Here is a 27,711-nt window from a genome sequence, read left to right as displayed (position 1 = left end):
GACTGATACAACACACACGTGCGCTTGTTTCTTAGCGCAACGGAGCGCATCGCATCGCTCGTCTTCTGTAGATTTCTGTCCACTTCTGAGTCAGCTCTCATTGTCTTTCTCCGTCTTCATTTTGCCCCGTACACTGAGGGAACTATATTATGATAGATCCATGCGCTTAGGCACGCGGAAACGTGGGGACGAGCCTGACGCGGCTGCAGGTGAGCGGTAGGTGCGTTTTATGATTGATACGTGGCAGGACAAATGATTTATCCACTCCACGAGGAAATATGATAAAAAATTTGCTGAAAAAAATCGTCCATACCACCTTTAAATAGCATAAGCATGATAAATAAATAAATCATTCAATATTTCAGACACACAAAACAAACAATACAATAAAACCCTTACAACAGACAGAATGAACCAAACTATTTATTTGCAGTCCCTTACTTAAATTAATTTACAAAAATAAACTTCTCATTATGAGTTGTAACGTTCATTGTTACATGTTTTTCTTTTTCCGATTGGACACAAATTTCTTCTAAATTATGACAATGTTTGACAAAATGAAAAAAATCAGGCAGTACTTAATGATTCTGCATTTTTTTCCCTCAGAAGAAAAATCTAATTTAACGTACCTTTGCATTTCACTTCTCCAGCAAACCTTAAAATTAGTGACATAATTCTACAACATTGACATTTTGGAGTATTTTTTGTATTTCCCACTAAAACGCAGCAACTACGTGACAATACCAAAATAGAGGGACAATGGATTCTACTTCAGGACATTTGGAGGGACTATGTCTCTCGGCTGGCCTGGGAACGCCTCGGGATCCCCCCGGAGGAGTTGGAGGAAATGTCTGGGGAAAGGGAAGTCTGGGAGTCCCTGCTTAGACTGCTGCCCCCGCGACCCGGCCCTGGATAAGCGGAGCAGATGTATGAATAGATTCTACTTCAATAAAACAAAAACGACACACATTCAAGCAGTGTAATGGGGAAAAATCTATTTTAGAATCTTTAGCAGTTTGATAAATCAAATGAAAATACTTTCCCTTGAGATGGTTTTCATGGGAAAGCTTTAAAAGGTTTTTTAAAGGTTCTATATGGAATATTTGTCAATAAGTTATTGAAATAGAAACTATTAATACTTCATTCTTAATTCCTTTTGACCATTATTGTTTCTTATTAAAAGGTTGGCATATAACCATGTCTTTTCACCATATATGATTTGCTTCCATTCTTTTTAACAGATTTTTGTTACCCGTCAGCTTAATTAGACAGGAAAGGACAGGGTGAAATGGGGAATGAGAGCGGGGAAGACATGCAGCAAATCGTCGGGATTCGAACTCACGGTGTGCTGTGCGTTAACCACTCAGTACTGCTTCCCTTCCTTTTCTAAAGTAGCAACTGATTCTATGCCTGGAGGAACAATGTTCCCATAGATTCCAATCACCTGTTCATATTCCAATAGTTTGTCATTTATGAAAACAAACCCTCCTAAAGCTTTTTCCCCAGAGGGAGGGTTTTCTATGAATAAATACATTTCTTATAAATTGCTGTAAAATTCCATCACTTCTTTAGAGGATTCAATTGATAACACTCTAAAACTTCCTTGCACCACCAATTTGAACCATCTTTTATTAGACTGTGTAAAAAGGACAAATGTTTTTGGTCTTGTTTTTTTAATTTGCAAATACAGGTACAATTCCTTGTGCAAAACCAAATGTAGAATATTAGAGTACACATTTTTGAGCTCGCAAAAACAGGCAGTATTCACCAGCTGCGATCGTACTGCCACCGTGTGGAGGTGACAGCTCTGGTAGGGTGGGTGTCCAATCGGAGACGAGCACTCGACCACTGAGCTACTGCCGCCTAGTCACATGTGGGTGGAGCCTGTGGTGCATGTGCCTCATAACATCTGCTACATTCATTCATTTCTTTTAAAAATACCTTAAGTAAAGTTATTTTACAAAATATATACATGTATTTACATGACTTGAGGATAAAAGTTGTCTTGATTTTTAAAAACATTGTTCTACAATGGATCACTCCTGGACAAAGAGGGATTACACCAACATGTATTTACAACTATTTTACAGTTAAGCCAAAGACAAATCCATTGCATGGCCGCACCAGGCACGCCCCCCGTGACTCCATATATGACCCAGGTTAACTTCTGTCATAATCCACCCTCTTTAGAAGCAGGACAGACTTAAACAGGCGACAGGTGTGTTCAAGCCTCCAGGTTTCTTACTGATGGAAAATAAAACCCTTTCCTGCATTAAACATCCAGATTCTCCTGCCTCTGCATTCTACTTGGTCTGGTTCAGTCTCGGTCCTGGTTCAGTCTCGGTCCTGGTTCAGTCTCGGTCCTGGTCCTGGTCCTGGTCCTGGTCCTGGTCCTGGTTCAGGGGTGCCTCAAAAGTAAGAGCTTCATCGTCAGAGTTTGTGTGTCGTGCCGTTGTGTGAAATAAACGCATCAGATCTTGAAACCTCTGTGAAACCTGCAAACAGAAGAACACATGTGTCAAACCTGCTGAGAATGTGAGCGTTCCCAGGCTGAGAATGTGAGCTTTCCCAGGCTGAGAATGTGAGCTTTCCCAGGCTGAGAATGTGAGTGTTCCCAGGCTGAGGAGGAGAAGCGTTCCCAGGCTGAGGAGGAGAAGCGTTCCCAGGCTGAGAATGTGAGCGTTCCCAGGCTGAGAATGTGAGCGTTCCCAGGCTGAGGAGGAGATGCGTTCCCAGGCTGAGGAGGAGAAGCGTTCCCAGGCTGAGGAGGAGAAGCGTTCCCAGGCTGAGAAGGAGAAGCGTTCCCAGGCTGAGGAGGAGAAGCGCTCACCTGGTTTGGAGTCTTGTTGCCGAGGACAGTGGAGATCTGGTGAAAGGTGCAGGGGTTGGCTCCCTCCTGCTGACACCTGGTGAGGATGACTCTGTCTGCATCTCTGCATCACACAAACACCATTAGAATCCACTTTTCTAGGGAGTTCACCAGCAGCAAATGGAAAAAATAATGCAGATGGATCACGGAAATCTGAATTTTGCATGTATCATAAGCTCCTATTAAATAATGCATTATTGTGAATGTCTTCAAACCAACAAACATTTAAAATACAATTTACTAAATTATATAATATCTATTTCTAGTAATTGCATCGCAATTGACAAGGTAAAGAATGCATTTACACTAATTATGGTAAGTTTTCAGCTTCCCACACTGCTGACCTGTGATGTTTTTCCCACTTTCCCTGGACACTGCTGACCTGTGATATTTTTCCCACTTTTCCCTGGACACTGCTGACCTGTGATGTTTTTCCCACTTTTCCCTGGACACTGCTGACCTGTAATATTTTTCCTACTTTTCCCTGGACACTGCTGACCTGTGATGTTTTTCCCACTTTTCCCTGGACACTGCTGACCTGTGATGTTTTTCCCACTTTTCCCTGGACACTGCTGATCTGTGATGTTTTTCCCACTTTTCCCTGGACACTGCTGATGTGTGATGCGGCGTCACCTGGTCCAGAGGATGACCTTTTCTCCACTGGCGGTCAGAGAGATGTTCTTGGCACACACAGTGAGCTCCTGTGGAAGCGATGGAGCGGCCGTTACACTGTCACTCTGCGGTGGGGACGGACAGGGCCGCTCAGGGCTGGAACACGTAGAGGGAAAGGCCGCAGAGGGGGAGGAGTCAGTGACATCATCCATCGTGGTGGTCTCGTCTCGTCGCCTCTTCTCTGACAGCTCCTTTTCTGTCTCGTCCTTGTCTTCATCTTCCTCTTTGTGCAGAAGAAATGGCTCCTCCCAAGATCCCACACTTTGCTCTGTTCAAACAGAAAAAGAGTTCAATTATAGATGTTGAAGGTCGTGTTGTTTTAGACTGAAAAATACTCTCAGATGGACGTTGAAAAATCTTCATTCTATTTTATTCCTCCTGACCGCCAGAGGACGGTGCTTAGCACCTGGATATCTACATGTGCGCAGCACATAGGTCGAGATTAATACCAACAAAGTCACGTGGTGGATGTGACATGGGTGACGTCAGAATCAGCCCATATATATACCTGACGCACCCAGCGCTCTTTTCTTTCTACATTTCTCGCATCAGCGATAGGTCGAAGTTCCTTCTTGGAATATTGCTTTGGATTTTCAACCCGTTCTCGCTTGGAGCCACATATATTGGAGCTGCGCATCGCGTCCTCCGGAGGCTGCGAGACGGTATCACATTTTTTGACTGTTATCATCACCTGCAGTGAGTATTTTCTGGCTAAATATTGCTATTACTAGCTGGTTAGCCCTCATATGCTTGGCGGCCAGTTTTTCTCAGCTAATTATCCGACAGTCTGCGGACTTTGATACATTAGCGCATCTATTCAGAGCCTGCTAGGCTAGTACACCAGTGCCTCGTGAGTGTTTTTCGCTCCTGCGGCACCACCATTTCGTGAGTGTTTTTTTCTTTTAACGCTGCGTGTGAGCTTGTGATAACCTGCACCCCTTGAGTGACTCCGCTCCTGTGGCTTGACCGTTTATTAGCTTGTCTTGTTGCTAGCTATACTTCAGTTGTATTGTATTTTTTACACCTGCGTGACCCGGTGCCTCGTGAGTGTTTTCGCTCCAACGGCACCGTGGTTACTGACTATTCTCAATCTCAACCGGTGTTCCGTGAGTGCACTCCGCTCCTGTGACACCGCAAGTCTGGGACTCGTGAGTGTTTCTCCCGCTCACTAGCCCGTTGCTTCTGCCTCAGTTTGTGGCGACGGTAGCCTGTGCGTGTTCACCCGCGCCTTCTAATTAAGCGCGGTACATGAGCCAGTGACTTGTGTTATTCGCTCCGGAAAGCTCACAAGATGATGTCATCCCTGTTGCATGGTTGCAACAGTTGCTTGGCTCTTCTAAGCTAAGAAGATGGCCATCCCCTATGTCCACATCGTCTGGGGAATGACATCTGAAACAGGCTCTCACAGAAGATGTCTGTTTCAATTGTATCTCCATTCCACTGGCAGACAGGACCGCTAGATTGGCAGCGGTTGAGAGTACTATGCCCAAACTGACTCTTGCCTCTTGTCCTGTTAAGGACGATAAACGCCGCAAGCGTCCCCGCATGGAGGCCCCTGAGGCCAAGAGAAGTCATCCTGATCAGGCGTTGTCTGCCAAAGTGGACACTTTGGCTTCTGAATTTGCTCAGATTAAGTCTTTGCTCCTGAGTCTAAAACCTAGTGGTCCCCCCACTGTGCCTAGCCCCATTCTGGATGATGAGGATAACCAGACAGACTCCAGTGCTGATCATCCTCAGGAGGACGCTATATCCATTGCTCGGGTAGAAGGCTGTCACTCTCCTAACCCCTCTGTTGTAAGCTCCCGCTCCTCAGACCTGGAGCCCTTGGAGACAGAGCCCGAGTTTTCCTCTGTTCACGAGGCTATTCAGTTGGCCTTATCGAGACTAGATACACCTGTGACGGCTGTCCCTACAAGTGCCTTTTTCAAAGTCTCCCAGAAGCCTGTGTTCAGCGTTCCGGCCTCTTTGCCATACATTGAGGAGCTCCAACGATGTTGGGCAGATCCCAAGTCGTTTACTCATTTCCCAAGGGAATGCAGGAGTTTGAGTGCTATGCAAGATGCAGCTAAGTACGGATTGGATCGCATGCCCTCCGCTGATGGCACTATTGCGGGCCTGGTTGTAGCGCCTGTGGATGCTGCTCGACCGGAAGCCCGTTGCCCACGTCCTCAGTGCCGAGTTACGGATGACCTCATTACTAAAAGTTATGATGCGGCGGCTCGGATTGGTCGCCTGGGTAACTCCCTTTCTCATCTAGCCATTGCCCTTTCTCAGTCTCTGAAAGAGGCTGGAGTTGACAATGCTACGCAGAGCCTGAGTGATGCTTCACTTCAGGCGTTTGCTTACATGTCGAGAGAGCTTGGAAGGCTGATGTCCACTCTGACCATTGCTAGACGCCAGGTGTGGCAAGCCCAGTCCCCCCTGTCAGAGTCTTGCAGGGGTACACTTTGCACTTTACCTGTTGTGCCAGGTCATGTGTTTGGACCCGCTGCCCAGCAGACCTTGGAGCGGGTTGTTGAGGCAAATAAATCTCGCAGACACTTTGCCGAACTGCATCGTGGCCCCAGACCCCAGCCCAGAGGTGCCAGCTCTTTTCGCCCAGCGGCAAGAGTCTCAACCTTACCAGGATCTGGACGTGTTTTTGATGGCCACGGTCAGGCCAGTCGACCCTCTCTCCAGCCCACGTTTCGGCCACCAAGAGGCAGGGCCCCAAGAAATGACCCGCCAGGTTCGCCGGGACCGCCCCCCCCCAGGCCTCAAGGCGGCCACAACAGTAGAGTTTGACACTCTACATCTGGCCCCCAGCAGTTTTTCCGAAAGGCGTCGCGGTCGTTGGGAGGCCTTAGTTACAGACCCGTGGGTGATTTCAACCCTGTTCGAGGGCTACAAAATTCAGTTCAGACGGTGTCCCCCAAAGTTCGAGGAGGTAAAAAGAACCGTTGTTTCCGACCCAGTGAGGTCCATGGCCCTCCGACAGGAGATTCAAGAACTTTTGCGGAAAGGTGCCATAGAAGTTGTTCAGAGTTCAGAACAGTTAAAGGGGTTCTATTCAATTTATTTTCTAGTTCCAAAAAAGGTTGGAGGTTTTCGTCCGATTCTCGATCTCAGGCGCCTAAATCATTATGTCAAGGTGCTACGTTTTCACATGCTCCGTACCACGGATGTCCTGCAGTCGGTCAGGGAAGGGGATTGGTTCACAAGTGTCGACTTAAAGGACGCTTATTTCCATGTACCTGTGGAACCACACCACAGACCGTCTCTTCGCTTTGCTTTCGAAGATCAAGCGTACCAATTCAGAGTGCTCCCCTTTGGGCTCTCTCTGGCGCCCCGTACATTCACCAGGTGTGTGGCGGCAGTTCTTGCGCCCCTTCAAGCCCACGGAATGAGAATTCTGCCGTACTTGGACGACTGGCTTGTGTGTGCTCGGAGTCGGGAACAAGCACTCGGAGACACTTCCATTCTACTGGACCATGTGTCACAATTGGGGCTTTCAGTGAATGTTGCGAAGAGCAAAGTAGCAGCACCGACAGCAGAGATTAAAGGGAGAAGAGACACAGGACGCTGACACGGTGCACTGTGTTGCCGGGCAGAACACACCACAACATCTGCCACTTGTTACATTGTAGGGGAATGGAGATGGACATTCCACGGCCAGATAACAGAAAATCTCTCTTTGAACATTGGGGGTTTTTCGTTCTCCCTGTCTCCCTCACCGCAGGGGAGCCGCTGTGACTTTTTTTGATAACAGATCTTCTCCCCACAGTCTTACAGGAAGACGCCCCAATGAAAACTGTTTTATGTGATTATGCCAGAATGTTTGAATCAACTCCCTACACCGCATGTTTCACCTTGTGTTACGTATTTTTCCCACTGTTTAAGGTTTTATATTCCCAATGCTTGATTTTCGAGCGCCCATCACAGGTGAAAGAAGATGTAAAATGTGTCTACCTCAAGAAATAATGTGCACAAACTGCCAAAAGTGTTTAACGTGTAAATGTTAAAACAGGCTTCAATGTTTTTGCCATTATTATTTACGTTACTCCAGTTTTATTTTCTCGGTCAGGAAAATGTTAAACAGGAAGTTCTCGCAGTAGCCCTTTCGCTCCCAGCATGCCCTGCGGGCCAGGTATCAAAAGGACGCTCCAAGCTAGAAACGCATCTCTTTTGTCCTTCTCTTTGTTCTCTTCTTGTTCTTTCTCTCTTGAAGCCGTCTCCACGGACGCGCTTTCACTTTTCCTTTGTCTCAACAAAATCCGTCCGTCACGTGGTCGACAAGGCCATGCCAGCCCAGGACTTTGAAACCACCTGAAACCACCTGGAACTACCTGGAACTACGCTTAAGCGCTCAACCTGACAGAGACTTTCTTTGCTACTTCGTTTCTTTTCTTTTTGAAGTAATCTACGCCCTTTACGTGGACCAGCGCTACGTCCTCATCTGAGTAAAGGCCGCGCGAGGAGCTAACACGCCGCTAAAGCGTTCTACCTCTAAGGAACTCTCTGATATCGCCTCCGTTGCCGCCGCCGCCGCTTCAAGGAGGTCGCAGCAAACCGCTCCACGCGACCCCTCGCTCCCCGGCGCAGCACACCGCTCCACGCGACCCCTCGCTCCCCGGCGCAGCACACCGCTCCCCGGCGCCAAGGACCTTACAGCACGTCGCAGCACACCGCTCCACGCGACGCCTCGCTACCCGACCGCCGCCAGCTCCACGGCCGCCGCCCGCTTCACGAACCTTCGCCGCCACACCGCTCCACGCGACTCCTCGTCACGGACCTCGTCCGCGGACAAGGACCGGTCGGACCGAGTCTCTACAGAACCGTAAGCCGAGTCCATTGTGCGGTCTTTGTGGCGTGATTTGGGTAGAGCTCAGCTGTTCCTCCTCACTTTAGCTTCTCACTTTCCCTCTTTTTGATATAGATTAGCATAGACACGTTTGGTTATCAAAGGCAAAACCCTGGTTTAACATTATCTGCATGAAATCTGCTGTTAAATCTGATATAACGTCACCTGTGATTTACCTGTGCGCATTTCTGCTCCGGTGTTTTGATTACCCTTTTATAAATAAACTACACGAAAGAGTTATTGACTATTGTTTGTTTGATTAGACTATGTGTAAGTCCCTGAATCGTGAAACACCCTTCAGACCTTTTTAACGAGCGCGATTAAGGACCGTATCTTAGCTCTTTGGGTTTAACCCTGGTGCCCCGTCTTGTCTCGTTTCTGCTAAGAAATCTTCCTTAATCATAAACTGAATACATGTAGTTTGAGACCCTACAACATAATCTGGATTACAGTCCGATTCCACTTCCTCCACATAAAAAGACACTGCTGTATGGAGGTCATCCAATGTCTCGAATTGCAAAACAACATGACCAGGTTTCAGCCAATAATATTGCAGTTTATGGCTAATAGTGGGTATTCCCAGCCAAAAGGTAATCTTCATTGGCATTGCCATCGAATCTGTGACCATGAAGGCTTTTCCGTCCCCTCAAAGAGTGACAGATGTGCTCAATCTCGTTTCTCGTGTTCAGAGGAATCAGAGAGTGTCATTCGGTCTGCTTCTTCAGTTGATGGGCAAGCTTATGTCCGTATCAACATTGATACCTCTGGGGCTTCTGTACTTGCGCCCCTTACAGATTTGGTTCAACAATCTGGGCCCATATCCTCAGCTGCACCAGCACAGATCTGTGCAGCTCTCCACTCCGTGTCTTCGGCATCTCCGGCCTTGGGGAAACAGAGAGTTCCTTTGCAGTGGGGTTCCTCTGGGCTCTCTCCCGTGTCGTCGAGAGGTAGTAGTCACAGACGCCTCACTTACAAGCTGGGGGGCTGTCTGGAACCACAGGATGGTCAGAGGTGTTTGGAATCCTCAAGAGAGGCTCCAACACATAAACATGCTGGAACTGCGAACTGTTCGCTTGGCACTCATGTTCTTCCTTCCTGCCCTCAGGGGGAGACATGTTCTTGTTCGGACAGACAACACGTCAACAGTTTACCACATAAATCATCAAGGGGGCACAAGATCTGTTCACTCACTAGTGGAGGCACGGAAGCTGCACCTGTGGGCGCTGCCCCATTTGCAGAGTGTCAGGGCAGTTCATCTGCAAGGCGTGCAGAATTGCACTGCTGATTTTCTCTCGCGGCAGAGACCACAACCGGGAGAGTGGAGGTTGAACCTGATGGTGGTGCAGGAAATCTGGGGGATGTACAGCATGGCAGAGGTAGATCTATTTGCCTCGAGCGCGACAACACATTGTCAACTGTGGTTTTCCCTCTCAGAACCAGATAGTCCACTGGGGCAAGATGCACTCGCACACTCGTGGCCGTAATGCCTCCTGTATGCATTCCCTCCCTTTCCACTCCTGTTGCTAACGCTACACAGGATAGCCAGGAGCAATCACAGAGTGTTATTAGTTGCTCTGTATTGGCCAGGGAGGATATGGTTTACCGTGCTTCTCCAACTTCTCAATGGGAAACCGTGGCCTCTCCCTCAGAGGAAGGATCTCCTGTCATAGCTGGGAGGGAGCATATGGCATCCTCACCCAGAGCGCCTTCACCTGTACCTGTGGCCATTGAAGGGCCGGACTCTGTGTTGGCTTCTTGTGACCAGGCAGTTATCCAAACAATCCTGAACGCTCGTGCTGCCTCGACAAGAGCGCTGTATGAGAACAGATGGAAACTGTTTGTTAGTTGGTGTGGGACTCGTGATTTGGACCCAGTGCACTGCTCTGTCCCAGTACTACTAAACTATCTTCAGACGTTATTTGCTAAAAATCTTGTTGCGGCCATTTCAGCACGCCATTCCTTGATTGATGGTCGTTCAGTGGGGTCGCATTCCTTAGTATGCCGGTCCCAGAGGATTTATAGGGACAGCAGCGTCTTGATTTTCACAGAGACCTGGTTAACAGCAGAAATGCCAGACTCTATTGTAGGTTTGGACAATTTTCATCTGCTGCGGGCGGACAGAACGAGAGAATCCGGGAAGAAAAGAGGAGGCGGTCTCGCGGTGTATGTGAACACGAGCTGGTCCAAACCCGAACACTGCACAGTGAAGGAGCAGCTATGTAGCAAGGATATTGAACTATTGGCTATTGGCATGAGGCCATACTATCTGCCCCGGGAGTTCTCACATGTGATTTTGATCGCAGTCTATGTGACCCCGTCTGCCAATGCTGAAAATGCTTGTGAAGCACTGCTCTCCTGCACTTGTAGGCTGCAAACACAGCATCCACAGGCTCTCTTCCTCATCTCTGGTGACTTTAACCACGCTTCTCCCTCTTCTGTCCTACCAACATACACCCAGTATGTTACCTGCCCCACCAGAGAGAACAACACCAAGGAGGCTTATTCCTCTTCCCCCCTCCCTCCCCTGGGCAGCTCGGACCACAACCTTGTACATCTGAGGCCTGTGTATGAACCCATCGTGCGCAGGCAGCCTGTGGTGTCCCGTGAGGTGAGGATGTGGTCTGCTGAGAGCGAGGAGGCTCTGAGGGACTGCTTCAGCACCACTGTCTGGACTGAGCTTTATGACCCACATGGGGAGGACATCAACACCATCACAGAGTGCATCACGGACTACATCAACTTCTGTTTTGAGAACATTGTTCCCTCCCGGACGGTGCGGGGTTTTCCAAACAACAAGCCATGGATTAACCGTGAACTGAAGGCTCTGCTGAAGGAGAAGAAGAGAGCCTTCAGGTCAGGGAACAAGGAGGAGCTGAAGACTGTGCAGAAGGAGCTGAGGAGGAAGATCAGGCAGGCTGAGGCCGGCTACAAGAGGAGGATGGAGGAGCAGCTGCAGCAAAAGAACATTCAGGGAGTGTGGAGGAGCCTGAAAACCATCTCAGGCTTCAAAATCCCCCCTGCCCAGACAGAGGGGGATCTACAGTGGGTGAATGATTTAAATGCTCACTTCTTGAGGTTTGATCGGTCACCCGCCCCTCCCCCTGCACAGCTGCATGCTCCCTCTTCCACAGCTGGACAATGCCCTGCATCTGTTCCTCTTCGCTTATCTGCCGAGGACCATCAGCTCCCCACTTCGCCTGGACTCACCCATCCCCCCAGCACACGGTCCCCCTGCCAACCACTGACTGTCACAGCAGCACAGGTGAGGAGTGAGCTGAAGAGGATTAAAGTGAGGAAGGCAGCAGGACCTGATGGCATCAGCCCCAGGCTCCTTAAGTCCTGCGCAGATGAACTGTGTGGAGTGATGGAGCATGTCTTCAACATGAGCCTGAAGCTGAGGGTGGGACCACAGGTCTGGAAGACCTCCTGTCTGGTACCTGTGCCTAAGACACCGCGCCCCAAAGACCTCAACAGCTTCAGGCCAGTGGCTCTCACGTCCCACCTGATGAAGACACTGGAGCGGCTGGTCCTGGACCACCTCCGCTCCACCGTGAGCTCAGCCATGGACCCGCTGCAGTTTGCATATCGGTCTGGCATCGGAGTGGAGGACGCCGTCATCTCCCTGCTGCACCGCTCCCTCTCTCACCTGGAAAAGCCTGGCAGCTCTGTGAGGATCCTGTTCTTCGATCTCTCCAGTGCCTTCAACACCATCCAGCCGCTGCTCCTGAGGGACAAGCTGGAGACGGCTGGTGTGGAGTATGACCTGGCAGAGTGGATCCTGGACTACCTCACAGACCGACCCCAGTTTGTGAGAGCCCGGAACTGTGTGTCTGACACTCGGACCTGCAGTGTGGGGGCGCCCCAGGGCACTGTCCTCGCGCCCTTTCTCTTCACCCTTTACACTGCAGACTTCACACATGACACGGACAGCTGTGTCCTGCAGAAGTTCTCTGACGACTCTGCCGTCATCGGACTCATCACGGACGACGATGACGCGGAGTACAGAGGACTGGCGCAGGACTTTGTGGACTGGTGTCAGCGGAACCACCTCCTCATCAACGCGGGGAAGACCAAGGAGATGGTGGTGGATTTCCGCAGACGCCACCCCACTGCCCCCTCACCAGTGAACATCCAGGGACGGGACATTGAGAGAGTGGACTCATACAAGTACCTGGGTGTTCATCTGAACCACAAACTGGACTGGACTCATAACACAGACGCACTGTACAGAAAGAGCCAGAGTCGGCTCTACCTCCTGAGGAGACTCAGGTCTTTTGGAGTGACAGGGCCACTCCTGAAGACCTTCTACGACTCTGTGGTGGCATCGGCCCTCCTGTGCGGTGTGGCCTGCTGGAGCAGCAGCATCACAGAGAGGGAGAGGAGGAAGCTGGACAGAGTCATCAAGAAGTCCAGCTCCGTCCTGGGCTGTGCTCTGGACTCGGTGCAGGAGGTGGGGGACAGGAGGGTCCTGGCTAGATTCACATCTATGCTGGACCATGAGTGTCACCCCCTGCAGGACACTCTGTCCGCTCTGGAGAGCAGCTTCAGTGAGAGACTGATCCACCCTCGATGTGCGAAGGAAAGGTTCCGTAGGTCTTTCCTTCCTGCTGCTGTCAGACTTTATAACAAAAACTGTTAGTACTGAACACTCGCAATACTGACCTAACCTAATACTGATGTGCAATTCTGTCATATATGCAATTGCTGTTGGAATTCATGTGCAATTCATGTAAAATTCATGTGCAATCTATGTGCTGTCGTGACACATATTCATGTGCAATTACTGTCGTGATCACATGCAATGGTATTTATGTATTTATTTATTTATTTGTCTATGGGAGTTTTTTATTTATTTATAGGAGATCTTCTACTGAAAGTGTTTTTCAGACTTCCTATAAGTGATCTGTTCTTCTGTATCTACCTCTGTATCTACCTGCGTTGCACCAATGAAATTTCCCCATGTGGGACAATAAAGGAATATCTTATCTTATCTTAAAGGGTGCCCTTCGCCTGCGGCCTCCAAGGCTTACTCGAGTGCCTTCTTGGGATCTTCCATTAGTCCTAGAAGGATTGTGTTCCCCACCGTTTGAGCCATTGGATGGGGTTCAGTTGAGATGGGTGTCAGTGAAGGCAGCGTTTCTGCTTGCAATCGCCTCTGCAAAGCGTATTGGGGAGCTCCATGCTTTGTCAATCGCTGACAATTGCATTCGCTGGAATTCGGATATGTCTGGTGTTACCTTGTGGCCTAACCCGTCTTTTTTACCAAAGAGAGTCTCTGCTTTTCACGTTAATCAGCCACTTTCGCTGGCTGTTTATGCTCCAGAGTCTGAACTTGGGGACTCTGATGTTAGTCCTTTGTGTCCTGTCCGTATGCTGCGGTATTATATTAATGTGACTGCTGGGCTTCGCAAGACGGATGCCCTGTTTGTTTGTTATGGGGGTCACAAAAAAGGCTCTGCTGTCTCCAAACAGAGGCTTTCACATTGGGTTGTGGACGCCATCCTTCAGACGTATCGATCTAGGGCTCTTCAGCCTCCCAAAGTTACTTGCCATTCTACCAGAGGAGCGTCCACCTCTTGGGCTGCGCTGAAGGGTGTCCAACTGAATGACATCTGTGCTGCAGCTACGTGGGCTTCCTCCTGTACCTTCGCCCGCTTCTACAGAGTGAATGTGGCGGCTCCTCATCCAGTGGCTCCAGTGGTGTTGTCCGCTTCTGCAATCGGCAACTAATCCTGGTAAGAGCAGACTCTTCGTGACCTTGTTGGTATGAGTCATCCAGGTGCTAAGCACCATCCTCTGGCGGTCAGGAGGAATGAAATAGAACGAGAGTTACGTATGTAACTAAGGTTCTATGAATTCCGGATGACCGCCAGAGTTTCCTGTCACTCAGAGTTTTGCATTTCGAAAGAAAAGAGCGCTGGGTGCGTCAGGTATATGTATGGGCTGGTTCTGACGTCACCCATGTCACGTCCACCACGTGACTTTGTTGGTATTAATCTCGACCTATGTGCTGCACACATGTAGATTTCCAGGTACTAAGCACCGTCCTTTGGCGGTCATCCGGAATTCATAGAACCTTAGTTACATACCTAACTCTCGTTTTATTTATTGTTTTGTTTTTTTAAGGATTCTCTGGCCTGTAGGCTTTATTAGACAGGATAGTAGAGAAGGGGACAAGAGAGGGACGAGAGAGAGACAAGAGAGAGACAAGAGAGAGACAAGAGAAGGACGTGAGAAGGACGAGAGAAGGACGAGAGAGGGACAAGAGAGGGACGAGAACGGGACGAGAACGGGACGAGAGAGGGACGAGAGAGACGAGAACGGGACGATAACGGGACGAGAGAGACGAGAACGGGATGAAAACGGGATGAGAACTGGACAAGAGAGGGATGAGAGAGAGACGAGAACGGGACGAGAGAGGGACGAGAACGGGATGAGAATGGGATGAGAACGGGACGAGAGAGACGAGAACGGGACGAGAACTGGACGAGAGGGGGACGAGAGGGAGACGAGAGGGGGACGGGAGGGGGACTACCTGTGTGAGGGCTTTCGTCCTTGTCACAGCTCATCTGAGAGTACAGCGGGTGCAGACTCTTCATGGCTCTGGACACTCTTAAACCCTGCCACACACAAGGACACAAGAATGGAAAACACATTTCCACTTTTAAACGGCCATTTTCCTAAAAGCCCACCTTGCACCGTGGACACGCCTTCTTTCCATGTTTCCGGATGTTTGCATCATGACACAAACACATCCAGGACTTCCCTGACCAATCACACTGAAGCGAGAAATGTAGAGTTTACTACACATTCACTTAAAACAGATAAAGTACAGACTTGCACAACATATACAGCATGTAAGTGGTATTGATTCATATACATATTGTATATTGATTATTAGAATAGTTTCAGTAGTCCATAGTTTTCCATACTGACAGGACCATTTTGAAAAGTACTAATCCCGAAATTCTAGAGTTGAGGTTTAAGATAGTTAAACCCTTCCAGACTCACCTTGTAGTCAAGCTTCCGTCTCTGTTGCCTCACTGCCATAGGTGGAATTTTGTGTCTGTATTCATCTTCATCTAGTTCAGGGAGTGTCACCTCCTCGAAGCCACTGGTGTCCCCCGAGTCCAGCCCAACTCCCTCCCTCCCCTCAGCCTCGTCTGGCCACTGCGCCTCCTCAAACTGGCCAGGCTGAGCGGGCGGAGGGTGCAGGTCGTCGAAGAACACCCACAGCTCCGACTGAAGGTGGGTGTGTCCTTTTAACAGACATGTCATCTGGGACTTGAGCTGGAACACACCAAACACACGAGGACCTTAAACCTTTCATAGTCATACGTAGGAAGGGGTCCATGTGGGTTTTGGAGCCAATACCAATGATATTTGACTTGCCGTTGGGGCCGGTGATCGATATTTGCAGATATACATATTAAGAGAGGCCCAAATACTCACACTATAACTCTCACAAAGTTAAAAGATCACAAATTAATATTAGGATACCTTTTTTAACGCTTAAAAAAGTGGGCTTCATTTAAGTTTGAGCCAAAACCAAAACAGGAACAAAAATGACTAGAACAGTCGATGTCATAAAGCCGTTCACAACAGTCGGCCTGCAACCACTGAACAACTAATCGGGGCTGGTCCACTAGAAGAAATACCAGTCGTTCTATTTTGATCTTGGTAGTGGTCAAAAAGTCATTTTAGAACAAAATACATATATTTCTAAATTTTCATCAATATATATTTATTTGTAAATGTATATGTCTTACTGTGTGTACCTTAGTAGCAGCGGTGATTACTGTGGTGTATATAAGTACACGGCGTATACCTGCACTGCTCAATAGCTGAATGTTAACTTTAAAGGTGTGAAGCCTCGCCTCACCTCACTGACGCTGGTGGGACTGAGGTCAGGCCCCATCTGCAAGGCTTTGATAATCTTCTGGTAGTGGGACGGGTTGTCCCCAAAACTGATTTCCAACTGTCGCAAGAACCTTCTGCTGCGATCAAACGCCTGCTGCTCTTCAAACTGCAGTGAAGCACAGTCAGAGTCACACTGGGGACACCAAGACAGAGGTGGTCTGCATGTACTCATCATCAGCTAAAGCATGGATTTACCAGGCCACACTCCAAAGCCTGTTCAGGTCGTAGAAATGCTGCAAAGTCTCTGAGCAGATCAGTGCGATGCTCCAGAATGCACTGCAGCCTGCGAAACAAGGAGACCACATCCGGCATCTCTCCTCCCTTTTCAAACTCCCCCAAAACAGACACAAACTGTTCCATCGTCATAGGGGTATCTTGTAGAGCCTCATACACCTAAAACCGACAGGACGTGTCAGAAATAGTTATTCACTGTGAGTTTATTTAGGCAAATTGACAGATCGGTAAATAAGTCAAACAGTTTGTTGGGTGAATGTGTTGCACACTCACTCTGTTAAGGTAGCCCTGTGCAAAGGCCATGTCCTTGCTCTCTCGATGAGGGTCTTTTTCCAGGATGTTCTCATCATACAACAGTAAAAGTTTGGAGGCGTCTTTACTGATTCTGTCCGGGCGACTGCGCTTGAGCCCGCGAGGTGGACGTGAGCGACCTGCAGTCACAAATATGTTTAAGTGTTCAACATACAAAAGATTTAGGATTTAGGAAAAACAAGCATAGGACTAAAAAAAAAAGAATAATTGAAGTCTATAGCGAGGTAACGGCCAAGCAGCATATAGGTGCTGGTCAGTGTGCCGATATGACCTCCAAATAAAAGAGGAATGATCCAAGAAGGCATGGGGAACAAAAACAAATAAAACATGCCACATGCAGTTGCAAGAAAATGTATTTGCACCCTTAATTCCACTTAAATGCTTTAGAAATTGTCTATAACAAGCAATCATTCAGGAGGTCACAAATAGGAACAACACGGGGCAAAATAACAAACTGTCACCTGACATTTGCCAAAAATTACAACATAATTCTGTGGACTGAGACAAAAGCTGAACTTTGTGGAAGTTGTGTGGTCCATTACTTCTGGTGTAAAAGTCATTAGAGATAAATTAGATGAAATGACTCCCGCTATTCGCCCTGAACAAGCCCAAGCTGTAAAACTAGTGTCACATATAAATCCGCCAGTGACTTTAGAAAGGTTCACAGCTGTTGATCAAGAGAGATAACTTCAGCCATTATGTCCTCTAAAAGCTCAACTTGTGTCCCCATTGTGACCCCATTCCAAGCTCCTCAAAGACATTCTACCCCTAATTATAGACCCTATTCTTAATATAATAAATACTTCACTAGAAAGTGCATATGTTCCACAGTCCTTCAAACATGCAGTCATTAAACCTCTTCTGAAAAAGCCTAACCTCGATCCTGACCTATTGGTAAACTACAGACCTATTTCAAATCTTCCCTTTGTCTCTAAAATCCTAGAACAAGTTGTAATTAAACAGTTTTGTCGCCACCTGCAGGACAATAATGTATTTGAAGTTTTCCAGTCTGGGGTCAGAGCAGGGTTCAGAGCCCACCACAGCAGGGTTCAGGGCCCACCACAGCAGGGTTCAGGGCCCACCACAGCAGGGTTCAGAGCCCACCACAGCACTGAAACTGCACTAGTTAAAGTCACAAATGATTTGTTATTAGCTGCTGCTGATGGACTGGTCTCAAACCTGGTTCTGACCTCAATGTTTGACACCATCAACCACAACATTCTACTGCAGAGGTTAGAATGTGATGTAGGTGTCAGAGGCCCCGCCCTCAGGGCTTTACATCCTATTTATCGTATATGTACCACTTTGTTCATGTAAACCAGAGCGCCTCGCCTTGCTCTAAAGCAGTCACTCCTAACCTTGGGGTCGGGACCCAAATATTCTCAGGGAGTCCCCGGGGGGTTCTTGAAAAAGAGGTCCGGACAAGATTGTATGATTTTCAATGAAGGAATAGCATGTTAATAACTTCTATTAAGTATTTCATAATCATTACTGCTCTATAACATCTATAATTAATCATAAAATTATATTTTTCTCATAAGACAGTAGGATTGCAGGTAGGACGTTTGGGTCCCCAATGTATCCATTGGTAAAATATGAGTCACTGGGAGAAAAAGGTTGGGAACCACCGCGTTAAAGTAACCTACAGTGTGCCACAGGCTCTTTATACTCGGTCCCCCCGTTACGGAAAATTATCAGAAAGCATGGAGTTAACTTCCACTGCTCTGGAGATGACACAAAGCTGCATTTAACAATGAAACCTGATAATCGGATGGATTTGGATTTATTTTCTCCATAATAAATCAATTCACCATTTAAAAATTGTAAAATTGGTTTGATGATCTGAAACACTCAAAACAAAATAATTCATAAGACTGGAAAGCTACTTTCTCCTGCAACTGTACATTATATATAGCTCCAGCTATTTGATGCATGAAAATTAAATGTCCTCGCACCTCGTCCTCGAGCTGGCCCTCTGCTTGCTCCGCGTGTAACATCCTCTCCTGCCGTCGCCTCTTCATCTCCTCTGATATCATGTCCTATTTCCTCCTTGGACTCCTCTTTAGTGTTGCCGTCCTCATCATCCTCCTCTTCGTCCTCTTGGGACAGGTCCTCCTCTGAATCCGCATCACCAAGTCTCCTCTCAGCAGCCAACCATGTGAGCTGCTTCATGGTCTCCTGTAACACACCCACAGCGCAAGTTAAAAGTCATACAAGTCAAATACAATATGTATGTCTACTAGAAGTATAGTATATATAGTACGTTTAGTTGTTTGAGGAGTCATTATAAGTGTCTGAAGCTTTCCGTTTGTATAGTCAGTGCTGGGAAGTACCTGAAGACATGTACCGAAAAATAACTATTCCAGTTCAGTTACTCTTTCATTAGGTGGTAATATTCAAATTGCAGTTACTTTTCTAAAATCAGAGGAATAAATTGTGGCATTTGATAATGATATTAAGGCTTCAAACTGCACTAAATTAGTGAGAAAAATACAAATATTAGCAATTATAGTGAGTGCTTGTGTCATTTTTTCTTCTCTAATTTGTGATCAAAGTTATCTGATAAATAAATGAATAACAAACCGTGAAACACAAAACAAAAAGCTGTTTTAATACTATGCCATATAATGCAACTCAAGGTAAAAGTCTTTTAAGAATTCAAAATACAGAACTCAGAACTTAGACCAAGTAATGCAATACATTACAAAATACATTTTAATGAAGGTATTGATTATTCTGTAACTAAATACATTTTCAAAGTACTCATCATTACTGTTTATAGTAATAGTGCTGCACAAAATATGAAGTATTCAGTTGATTTTCAGCCTCCAGTGCTTAGACTAAAACCCGCTTCTGTCCAGAGCCGTGAGGGTCAACGGTAGAGCCGTGAGGGTCAATGGTAGGGCCTTGAGGAGAGCCGTGAGGGTCAATGGTAGAGTGTCAATGGTAGAGTGTCAACGGTAGAGTGTCAACGGTAGAGTGTCAACAGTAGAGGGTCAACAGTAGAGCCGTGAGGGGGTCAATGGTAGAGCCATGAGGGTCAACAGTAGAGGGTCAACGGTAGAGCCGTGAGGGGGTCAACGGTAGAGCCGTGAGGGGGTCAACGGTAGAGCCGTGAGGGGGTCAACGGTAGAGCCGTGAGGGGGTCAACGGTAGAGCCGTGAGGGGGTCAACGGTAGAGCCGTGAGGTTCAACGGTAGAGCCTTGAGAGTCAACGGTAGAGCCGTGAGGGTCAACAGTTACCTGTAATTCTGGAACAGAGAGCACAGACTCCTCAGAGGCTGATGACATCACTTCCTCTTCATCTTCATCTTGAGTGAGATCATCAAATTCTTCCTCTTCTTCATCTTCATCGCCACCTTCATCTCCTCCTTCTTCCCCAGGCCCATCTTTTCCCCCTCCTCCTTCACCTGGTCCTGACCCTTCGTTAGCCCTGCCCCCTTCACCTAGTCCCTCCTCTTCATTACCCCCTCCCCTTTCGTCAGCGCATCCCCCTTCACCTAGTCCCTGCTCTTCGTTAGCACCTCCCCCTGGTCCCTCCCCCCCATTAACCCCTCCCCCTTCACACAGTCCCTCCCCTCCGTTAGCCCCTCCTCGTTGTCTCTGTCCATCGTTAGCCCCTCCTCGTTGTCCCTGTCCATCGTTAGCCCCTCCTCGTTGTCCCTGTCCATCGTTAGCCCCTCCTCCTTCGCCGCTTCTTTGGTTCTCATTTTCTTCACAGTTAACCCTTCCAAGCTTTTCATTTAAACTTGTACATTTTAGATTGTCTTTCTGTGCAGTCCTTTCTTTGTCCCTCACCCAACGTCTCCCATTTTTGTTGTGTCCTTGGTCATTCTGTTGAGCAGTGCTATGATCGGTTGTTGCATCCAAAATGGTGTGAAACACAACAACTCTAGGGCATAGATTAGGGATAAGTTTCACAGGGTGTGTCGTCTTTGGAAAAGGATTTATAGTCCTCATTATTGGCTGGGTATTTTCCCAGGTAGCAGATGGGGCAGGTGTAAGTGGAACTGGGGCACTGAGTGGTCTGACGTTGGAACAAACGGGTAGCAAAGGTGAAATCGGATTGGACTTTTGTGAATTTGCAAAGCCATTGTGATGTAATGCAAAGCTCGTGCCACCTGAGGGGCTGTCCTGGGCTGATTCCTGAGAGGTGGGTGAAGGGCATGCAGACATTTCAAAGTCATCCTCTCCAGTATTCTGACTGTTTTGTTCTAGCATGAGTGTTGCCTCTGTATTCTGCTCAGGAGCTCCATGTTTCCTTGCAAGGGGCTTTAAAGTGCTATTGTGTGCAAGTGTAAATAAACGGCGCTTTGGAGTTTTCAAATGATGGCGGCCTTTAGGAAGCCAATGGGGATGGAGCCTTAATGTGCAGCCAAAAGGAAGAGACTGGGGATAACTCGGAGGAGAAGAAGAAAGACGGGTTTTCTGTATGATTTCCCGGCTGTTCTGTGAAAAACAAATAATTCAGACAAAATGTATTTCTTTTCGTAATGACGATAACAAACATGTGTAAGGCGTTTGAGAGGAGAACCAGGCTGCGTATGTGAGACCTCCATTACCAGTCACAATGAAAGTGTTGTTCCAATTTCCCCTCCTTCTCCAGAGAACCAGTCAAACTAATCAACCCTCTACATGCAAGGGCCTAAGAGATGATCATCATTTGCACTAAAACGTTGTAGTTTTGAGGAGATTTGAATTATGATGGTTCAGGTTTGGGCAAAATGTGAACCTGGTCAGGATGAAGGATTTGGGCCTGATCTAAACCTTGACTTTTAAGATTAAATGTTGGTTGTGTAGAGCTACAAAAACAACTCAGAAACAAATCTCACTGAGTGCAATAGTGAAAAGGGTAAAAAGCAGTGGCGTGCGGTCAGGGCAATAAATGATGGCCAATCAAATCTAAAATTACTGTGTGTAACAACCATATATTCATTGTTCTAAAATATATCCATATAAGCCTGTTTTCCCCTCACTTCTGCTGCTGAAGCTTGGTTGAAGTCACAGTGTCTTTTAGTGGCCTTTACAGGCCTCTGGTCATTACTGCACAGGAAGCATGGCTCTTCTTCTCCTGCAGCTGCTCAGTCTGTGTCCGTGTTCAGAGGCCCGTTCATGCTGCACCCTCTGACATGAGCTCTTAAAACCAGAGCGGACAGCAGCTTCTCTTAGAGCTCTGCACATGCGCACGGAGGACCACTTAGCCTCAAACCCATGGATCTAAGCTCAAACCACGCTGAATAAACCTGGGTGGGAATCAAGGATGTTTGCAGGATTTGCCCAAACTGAGCATGTGCAGAGGAGAAACGGCAACACCAATTTAAACAAACGGGCTTAAAATCTATCTTTTGGAGAAAGGTCTGTGTTTCTAGCTCAGGCTCTGTTCACGTTTATAATGATTAGACATTAGTTAGAAATCAGCTTGAAGTCAATCAGCATTTATCACAGGTAATAGACATTTAGCTCAGTAGCATAGGCCTTTGCCTTTTGACGTGGGAGGCCAAAAACCCCACCTTGCATGTTCGATTTTTTTATTTATTTTACTTTCGCGTTATCCACTAAATATTGAACACTCCAAGTCTGCTTGCCATAAAATCACTGCACGCTACTGGTAAAAATAATTAAAACAAACCTTGAGCCATTTTGGACACTTGTTGCAGTATCTGTCCACTGGTGGGCACGGCTCCAATGGATCTACTGTGGAAGAGGCCACAGGCAGAGGGGGCACACCACCAGAGGCAAGGAAAGACTGATGACACAAGGCAAGGCTGTAGTTGTACAATCCAGAAAACCCAGACAGTTGAGAATCCTGGAAAACTCTCACCTTGATCATATTTGGTGGTGCTCTATTGCTGCTCATTTCTCTGATGTGTTTTGTGAAGTTACACCTCTTCTTACAAACAAGAAAGTCTGTGATGAGCTGATCGCGATGAATGGTGCTCTCAAAGTGTTTTAGGCCAAGGACAGTCAGGCTGCAACAGAATAAGACTTTTGAGTACAGAGGTTATGACATGGGGAAAGTAAGGCGAGATTATTCAGGAGTATTTGTTTACATCGTTTGTAAAGTCATTTAGAGGAAACTCATATTTTCATTGTATAGCAGACATTCTTATGTCATCATTCCAAACTTTATTTTAGACCAAAATGTTCACACATTTCTTTTCTTTCAAATAAAACACTAGGGGGTATATGATGAGCCGCCTGAGGATTCATCTCATTAATTTTAGAGATTTTTGGACTCATATGCTTTATATGACAAGACAACATTCAAACATTCAAGGTCGGAAAGTGTACCGCTGATGCCTATGTGCATAAGTGCAACACATTCAACCACTACGCCAGATATGAGCAGAGAGGTGGTGTTAAACAATTAGAACTAATTACCCATCTTCTCCAGGAGTGTAGCACTTTCGTGTGTGACCCGTGTGGAGGGCAGGGTCAAGACTGCAAACAGGAAGTAGTTCTGGATACAAAAAGACAGGTCGCGTAGCAAAAAGCCAGGCCAGTTGGGCAGGAAGCAGAGGGAAGGCATGGCCTGGACACAAACAAGAGTTGTTCTTGTTACTGAAGGAGTCATTGTTTGAAAGTTTGTTTTTTCACTAATGTTAAGAACAGTAAATGAAATGTGCAATGATACATATATTTATGCACTATGCACGTAGTATGTTTACCACTAGAACTCCCAAGGCCGTCATTTTGACAGTTTTGAGAATTGTATGTCTAATTACTCAGATTCAGATTCTTGGGCTCTTGACTTTTTCTTTACCCGTCTGCATATCATCCCCATATTGCAATTCAACTGAAATAAAAATGTTAAACTCCCACACCCGTCAGTTTGAAGGCTCTATTAATTACATTGTATTTTTCCCCCCTGCGGATGACAGTGGTGTGCGAATGGTGCGTCACATTTAGTGTCACACACAGCCAAGCAAAAGCTAAAGGAAAAATGGATTTGAGGAAGCGATTATCCGTACAAGAGGCACTGGCAATGCTTCAAAACATTGATGAGGTTGATTCGGGAGGTGACGGCAAGTCAGACGAGGACTTGTGGGTTTTGGACAGTTCAGCTGAATCAGACAGTGAGTCTGAAGACGAAGAACAACCCCCCGCAAAAAAAAGCCGTCAAAATCTCACTGGCAGTCAGTCTATTGTAAATGTTCAAGGTATTTCTAAAAAAAATATTATATAGTTATGGCATTTTAGGCTGTCGAGATCAATAAACTAAGCGCCTGTTGCTTCAGCTGACCAGGTATCATTGCCAGGTGAGTGGCCTATTCCTCGCAACGGTAACAATAGTCAAGCACTGGACACCACACGACGCCACAACACGATTGTGTAGTGAACATTTCATATCTAGTAGGGTCATCATCTTTATCAATTCAATCTGAATTTGTCCACTTGAATTTTGCCTCGGCTACTATGCTACAAGTAGCCTAGTGTCCAGTGCTCGCGTTCTATGGCGGCCATTTCGACCATCTCTCCGTGTTTTTCGGGATTCGTCTGTTGTTTCCTGACGATTGGTGCATCCAATTGCACTGCAAGATTTACCCATCTTGGGTCTAGGATGACTCCAATATCAGCCCCAATCTGCGATCTTTCTGGCGTGTTTACGTGCATAATGCCTACTACAATGCCTACTACAATGCCTAGCCTACTACAAGTAGCACGTAAACACGCCAGAAATTACACGTAGTCTAGCCTAGCAGCTTTTTTTTCTCGGCAGCAAGTAGCCATACATAATGTATTTTGCAGACTTTTCATGGCAGTAGAAATATGATTTTAGTAGCGTAGTGCTGATGGGAGGTTGAATTGAAATTACTTACTTTGCTAATGATCACGTATGGGCAAGTTGATGAAGACGGCGTTTTCAGATAGAGTTCCTTAATTCATCCAGCCACAAGTATTTATAGCCATCCAAGCTCTTGTAACTTGTCAGTGCTTCAGCAGTGTACGAAGACCATTTGTTGATCAGGTCATTGTATACGTCCGGGTAGTGTGTTACTGCTGAAGAGCTGCGACTCGCTGAAAACACTGGCTGTAACATCGCTTTCGGCGGGAGTACGGGTTTGGGCGTTCTATCTCACTAATCTTGGATAAATAACGCTCTTTGTGAGGGTCTGACAGCCTCGCAGCATATTCAGAAAGTCCATAATTTGTAGGAAAGTCCGACATCACAGTGCGTGTACGTGTATTACGTGTATTACGTGTATTACGTGTGCGTGTCTCTGTGTGTTTTTGCCGTCCGCAACTGTTGCGCAATTGAATCACGTGACGGCGTGACGTCAGGTGCACGTCCTGTATAGACAACGAACACAGGTGCATTTTATTGATGCCATTTTGAATGCTCAGTTACTGTGGACATTGGGTAGATGGTCGTGCGTGTCTGAATGTTCCACCTTGCCCTTCACTTTCAGCAAGAATAATCTAAAATGATGAATGTGTAGAACTCGGTTCAGAGAGCTACAGGATACAAATATATCTGTCTAGTTGGTTTCTTCAGTCTCTAACATGTAACATGTAACATGTAATTGAACATAATACATTATCAGAAAAAGTAAATATAAGCTGAAACATCCAATGGACTCACCATTAGTGGCTGGTGTCATGGAGGGCAACAAACGCTTGGAATCCACAGCAGAATCCACAGCAGATCCCACAGCAGATCCCACAGCAGAATCCACAGTAGATCCCACAGCAGAGCCATGAGAGTATGGGTCTTTTTCAATAAGATCTACGGCCTGCTTGAGGTTACACACCTTGAAACTACTGACAGAAAAACCTCTGCAATGACGAGAAAACTGATCCAACTCAACCTGAAGCAAAGCAAGCAAACAAGCAAGCAAACAAACAAACAAACAAACAATCAATCAATCAATCAATCAGATGTACACATATATGAGGCATAACTAAACAGACCGGGACTCCATATTTACCAAAAAGTTTTTGGTGATGTCCGCTTCATGGCTTAGAGCATGGACCCTCTTGGTCAAGAGGTGGACCTGAGTTAGAAGCTGCACATGCTGAGAGGAAAGAGACAGCACAATATTACTAAAATGTGGCATCAGGTGTCTCAGGTGTGGGTCTGCACACACACTGGTGTATGAACGTGTGCGTGAAGGAGTTTCCTTGATGTAAAGTGCATTGAGTGCCCATTGGAGGTAGAAAGTGCTATATAAATATGCCCATTTCACCAGTTTAACAGTACTTTTCACCCATTTTATTTACTACGTAAAGGTCAGGGTTTCCAGGCTTCAGCAGAAGGTTTAGTACATTTTACACGGACAAATGATCTAGCCAAACTCACGGACAATATTTCTGAATATTTTAACCTTCTTACAGTGCTATTGGTGCCTCGTATATGTGCCCAAAGTGTTTTTTTTGATTGATTCCTGCAGTTTTTAGTGAGTACAGTCTATATCCTTTTCCTCGGATGAACAGATGGACGGGGCCTACCCATTCAATGCGTCAGCCCATCCTCCAGGAAGCACTCTGTTCCTGGAACATGCCCCCCTTCCCCCCGGCTGAGGGCGGGGGACGCACGCTCACGCTGAGACTACGTCATGGGGTGGGCGGGACACACACGCTCTCCCTGAGACTACATCACGGGGTGGGCGGAGAACGCACGCTCTCACTGAGACTACATCACGGGGTAGGCGGGGGACACACGCTCTCGCTGAGACTACTTCACGGGGTGGGCGGGGGACACAGGCTCTTGCTGAGACTACGTCACGGGGTGGGCAGGGAACACACGCTCTCCCTGAGACGACGTCACAGGGTGGGCAGGGGACACACGCTCTCACCGAGACTACGTCAGGGGTGGACGGAGGACACACGCTCTCACTGAGACTACGTCACAGGGTGGGCGGGGAACACACGCTCTCCCTGAGACGACGTCACAGGGTGGGCGGGGGACACAGGCTCTCACCGAGACTACGTAACGGGGTGGGCGGGGGACACACGCTCTCGCTGAGACGACGTCACGGGGTGGGCGGGGGACACACGCTCTCGCTGAGACGAAGTCATGGGGTGGGCGGGAGACACACGCTCTTGCTGAGACTACGTCACGTGGTGGGCGGGGGACGCGCGCTGGACACACGCTCTCGCTGAGACTACGTCACGGGGTGGGTGGGGGACGCACGCTCTCACTGAGACTACGTCACGGGGTGGGCGGGGGACGCACGCTAGACATACGCTCTCACTGAGACTACGTAACGGGGTGGGCGGGGGACACACGCTCTCACTGAGACATACAGGGTGGGCGGGGGACACACGCTCTCGCTGAGACTACGTCACGGGGTGGGCGGGGGACACACGCTCTCGCTGAGACTACGTCACGGGGTGGGTGGGGGACACAAACTCTCACTGAGACTACGTCACGTGGTGGGCGGGAGACGCACGCTGGACACACGCTCTCGCTGAGACTACGTCACGGGGTGGGTGGGGGGTGCACGCTCTCACTGAGACTCCGTCACGGAGGGGGCGGGGGACGCACGCTGGACACAAGCTCTCACTGAGACTACGTCACGGGATGCACGCTGGACACAAGCTCTCACTGAGACTACGTCACGGGGTGGGCGGGGGACACACGCTCTCGCTGAGACTACATCACGGGGTGGGCGGGGGACACACGCTCTCACTGAGACTACGTCACAGGGTGGGTGGGGGACATACCCTCTCACTGAGACTACGTCACAGGGTGGGCGGGGGACACACGCTTTCACTGAGACTCCGTGAGGGTGGGGTGAATCTCAAATCCGTTTGTGAGCGGGTCCAAGGTATGGGTGATATTTTATAACCATTATGTTATGGGTGTTACACAACACGTATTATTATCAAATATGCTCTTAGGTGGGCTATCAAATGGGAA

At 47.6% G+C, this 27,711-nt stretch overlaps 1 protein-coding gene across 1 annotated transcript in view; it reads right to left on the bottom strand.

The window, feature by feature from the left end:
• Window positions 1-1,696: 1,696 nt before the first annotated feature.
• The window catches only part of gon4lb (gon-4 like b), a 35,326-nt gene continuing 9,311 nt past the window's right edge, over window positions 1,697-27,711 (bottom strand). Inside the window, exons 14-29 of the mRNA XM_072450214.1 lie at window positions 25,778-25,864; window positions 25,432-25,657; window positions 23,229-23,379; window positions 22,669-22,816; window positions 22,477-22,593; window positions 20,091-21,296; window positions 18,803-19,025; window positions 16,809-16,966; window positions 16,497-16,694; window positions 16,264-16,407; window positions 15,393-15,671; window positions 15,074-15,160; window positions 14,917-15,001; window positions 3,503-3,809; window positions 2,831-2,933; window positions 1,697-2,495 (exon numbers count right to left, since the gene is read on the bottom strand). Of these exons, the coding sequence (XP_072306315.1) occupies window positions 2,352-2,495; window positions 2,831-2,933; window positions 3,503-3,809; window positions 14,917-15,001; window positions 15,074-15,160; window positions 15,393-15,671; window positions 16,264-16,407; window positions 16,497-16,694; window positions 16,809-16,966; window positions 18,803-19,025; window positions 20,091-21,296; window positions 22,477-22,593; window positions 22,669-22,816; window positions 23,229-23,379; window positions 25,432-25,657; window positions 25,778-25,864 (3,663 nt within the window). The 3' untranslated portion in view covers window positions 1,697-2,351. The remainder of the gene's footprint in view (window positions 2,496-2,830; window positions 2,934-3,502; window positions 3,810-14,916; window positions 15,002-15,073; window positions 15,161-15,392; window positions 15,672-16,263; window positions 16,408-16,496; window positions 16,695-16,808; window positions 16,967-18,802; window positions 19,026-20,090; window positions 21,297-22,476; window positions 22,594-22,668; window positions 22,817-23,228; window positions 23,380-25,431; window positions 25,658-25,777; window positions 25,865-27,711) is intronic.

This window comes from Eucyclogobius newberryi, unplaced genomic scaffold, assembly GCF_026437365.1.
Source record: "Eucyclogobius newberryi isolate DKJ021-1_F unplaced genomic scaffold, fEucNew1.0.hap1 SCAF_17, whole genome shotgun sequence".
In the NCBI taxonomy this organism is placed as follows: Eukaryota; Metazoa; Chordata; class Actinopteri; order Gobiiformes; family Gobiidae; genus Eucyclogobius; species Eucyclogobius newberryi.
This window is presented reverse-complemented; position numbering and strand designations above follow the sequence as displayed.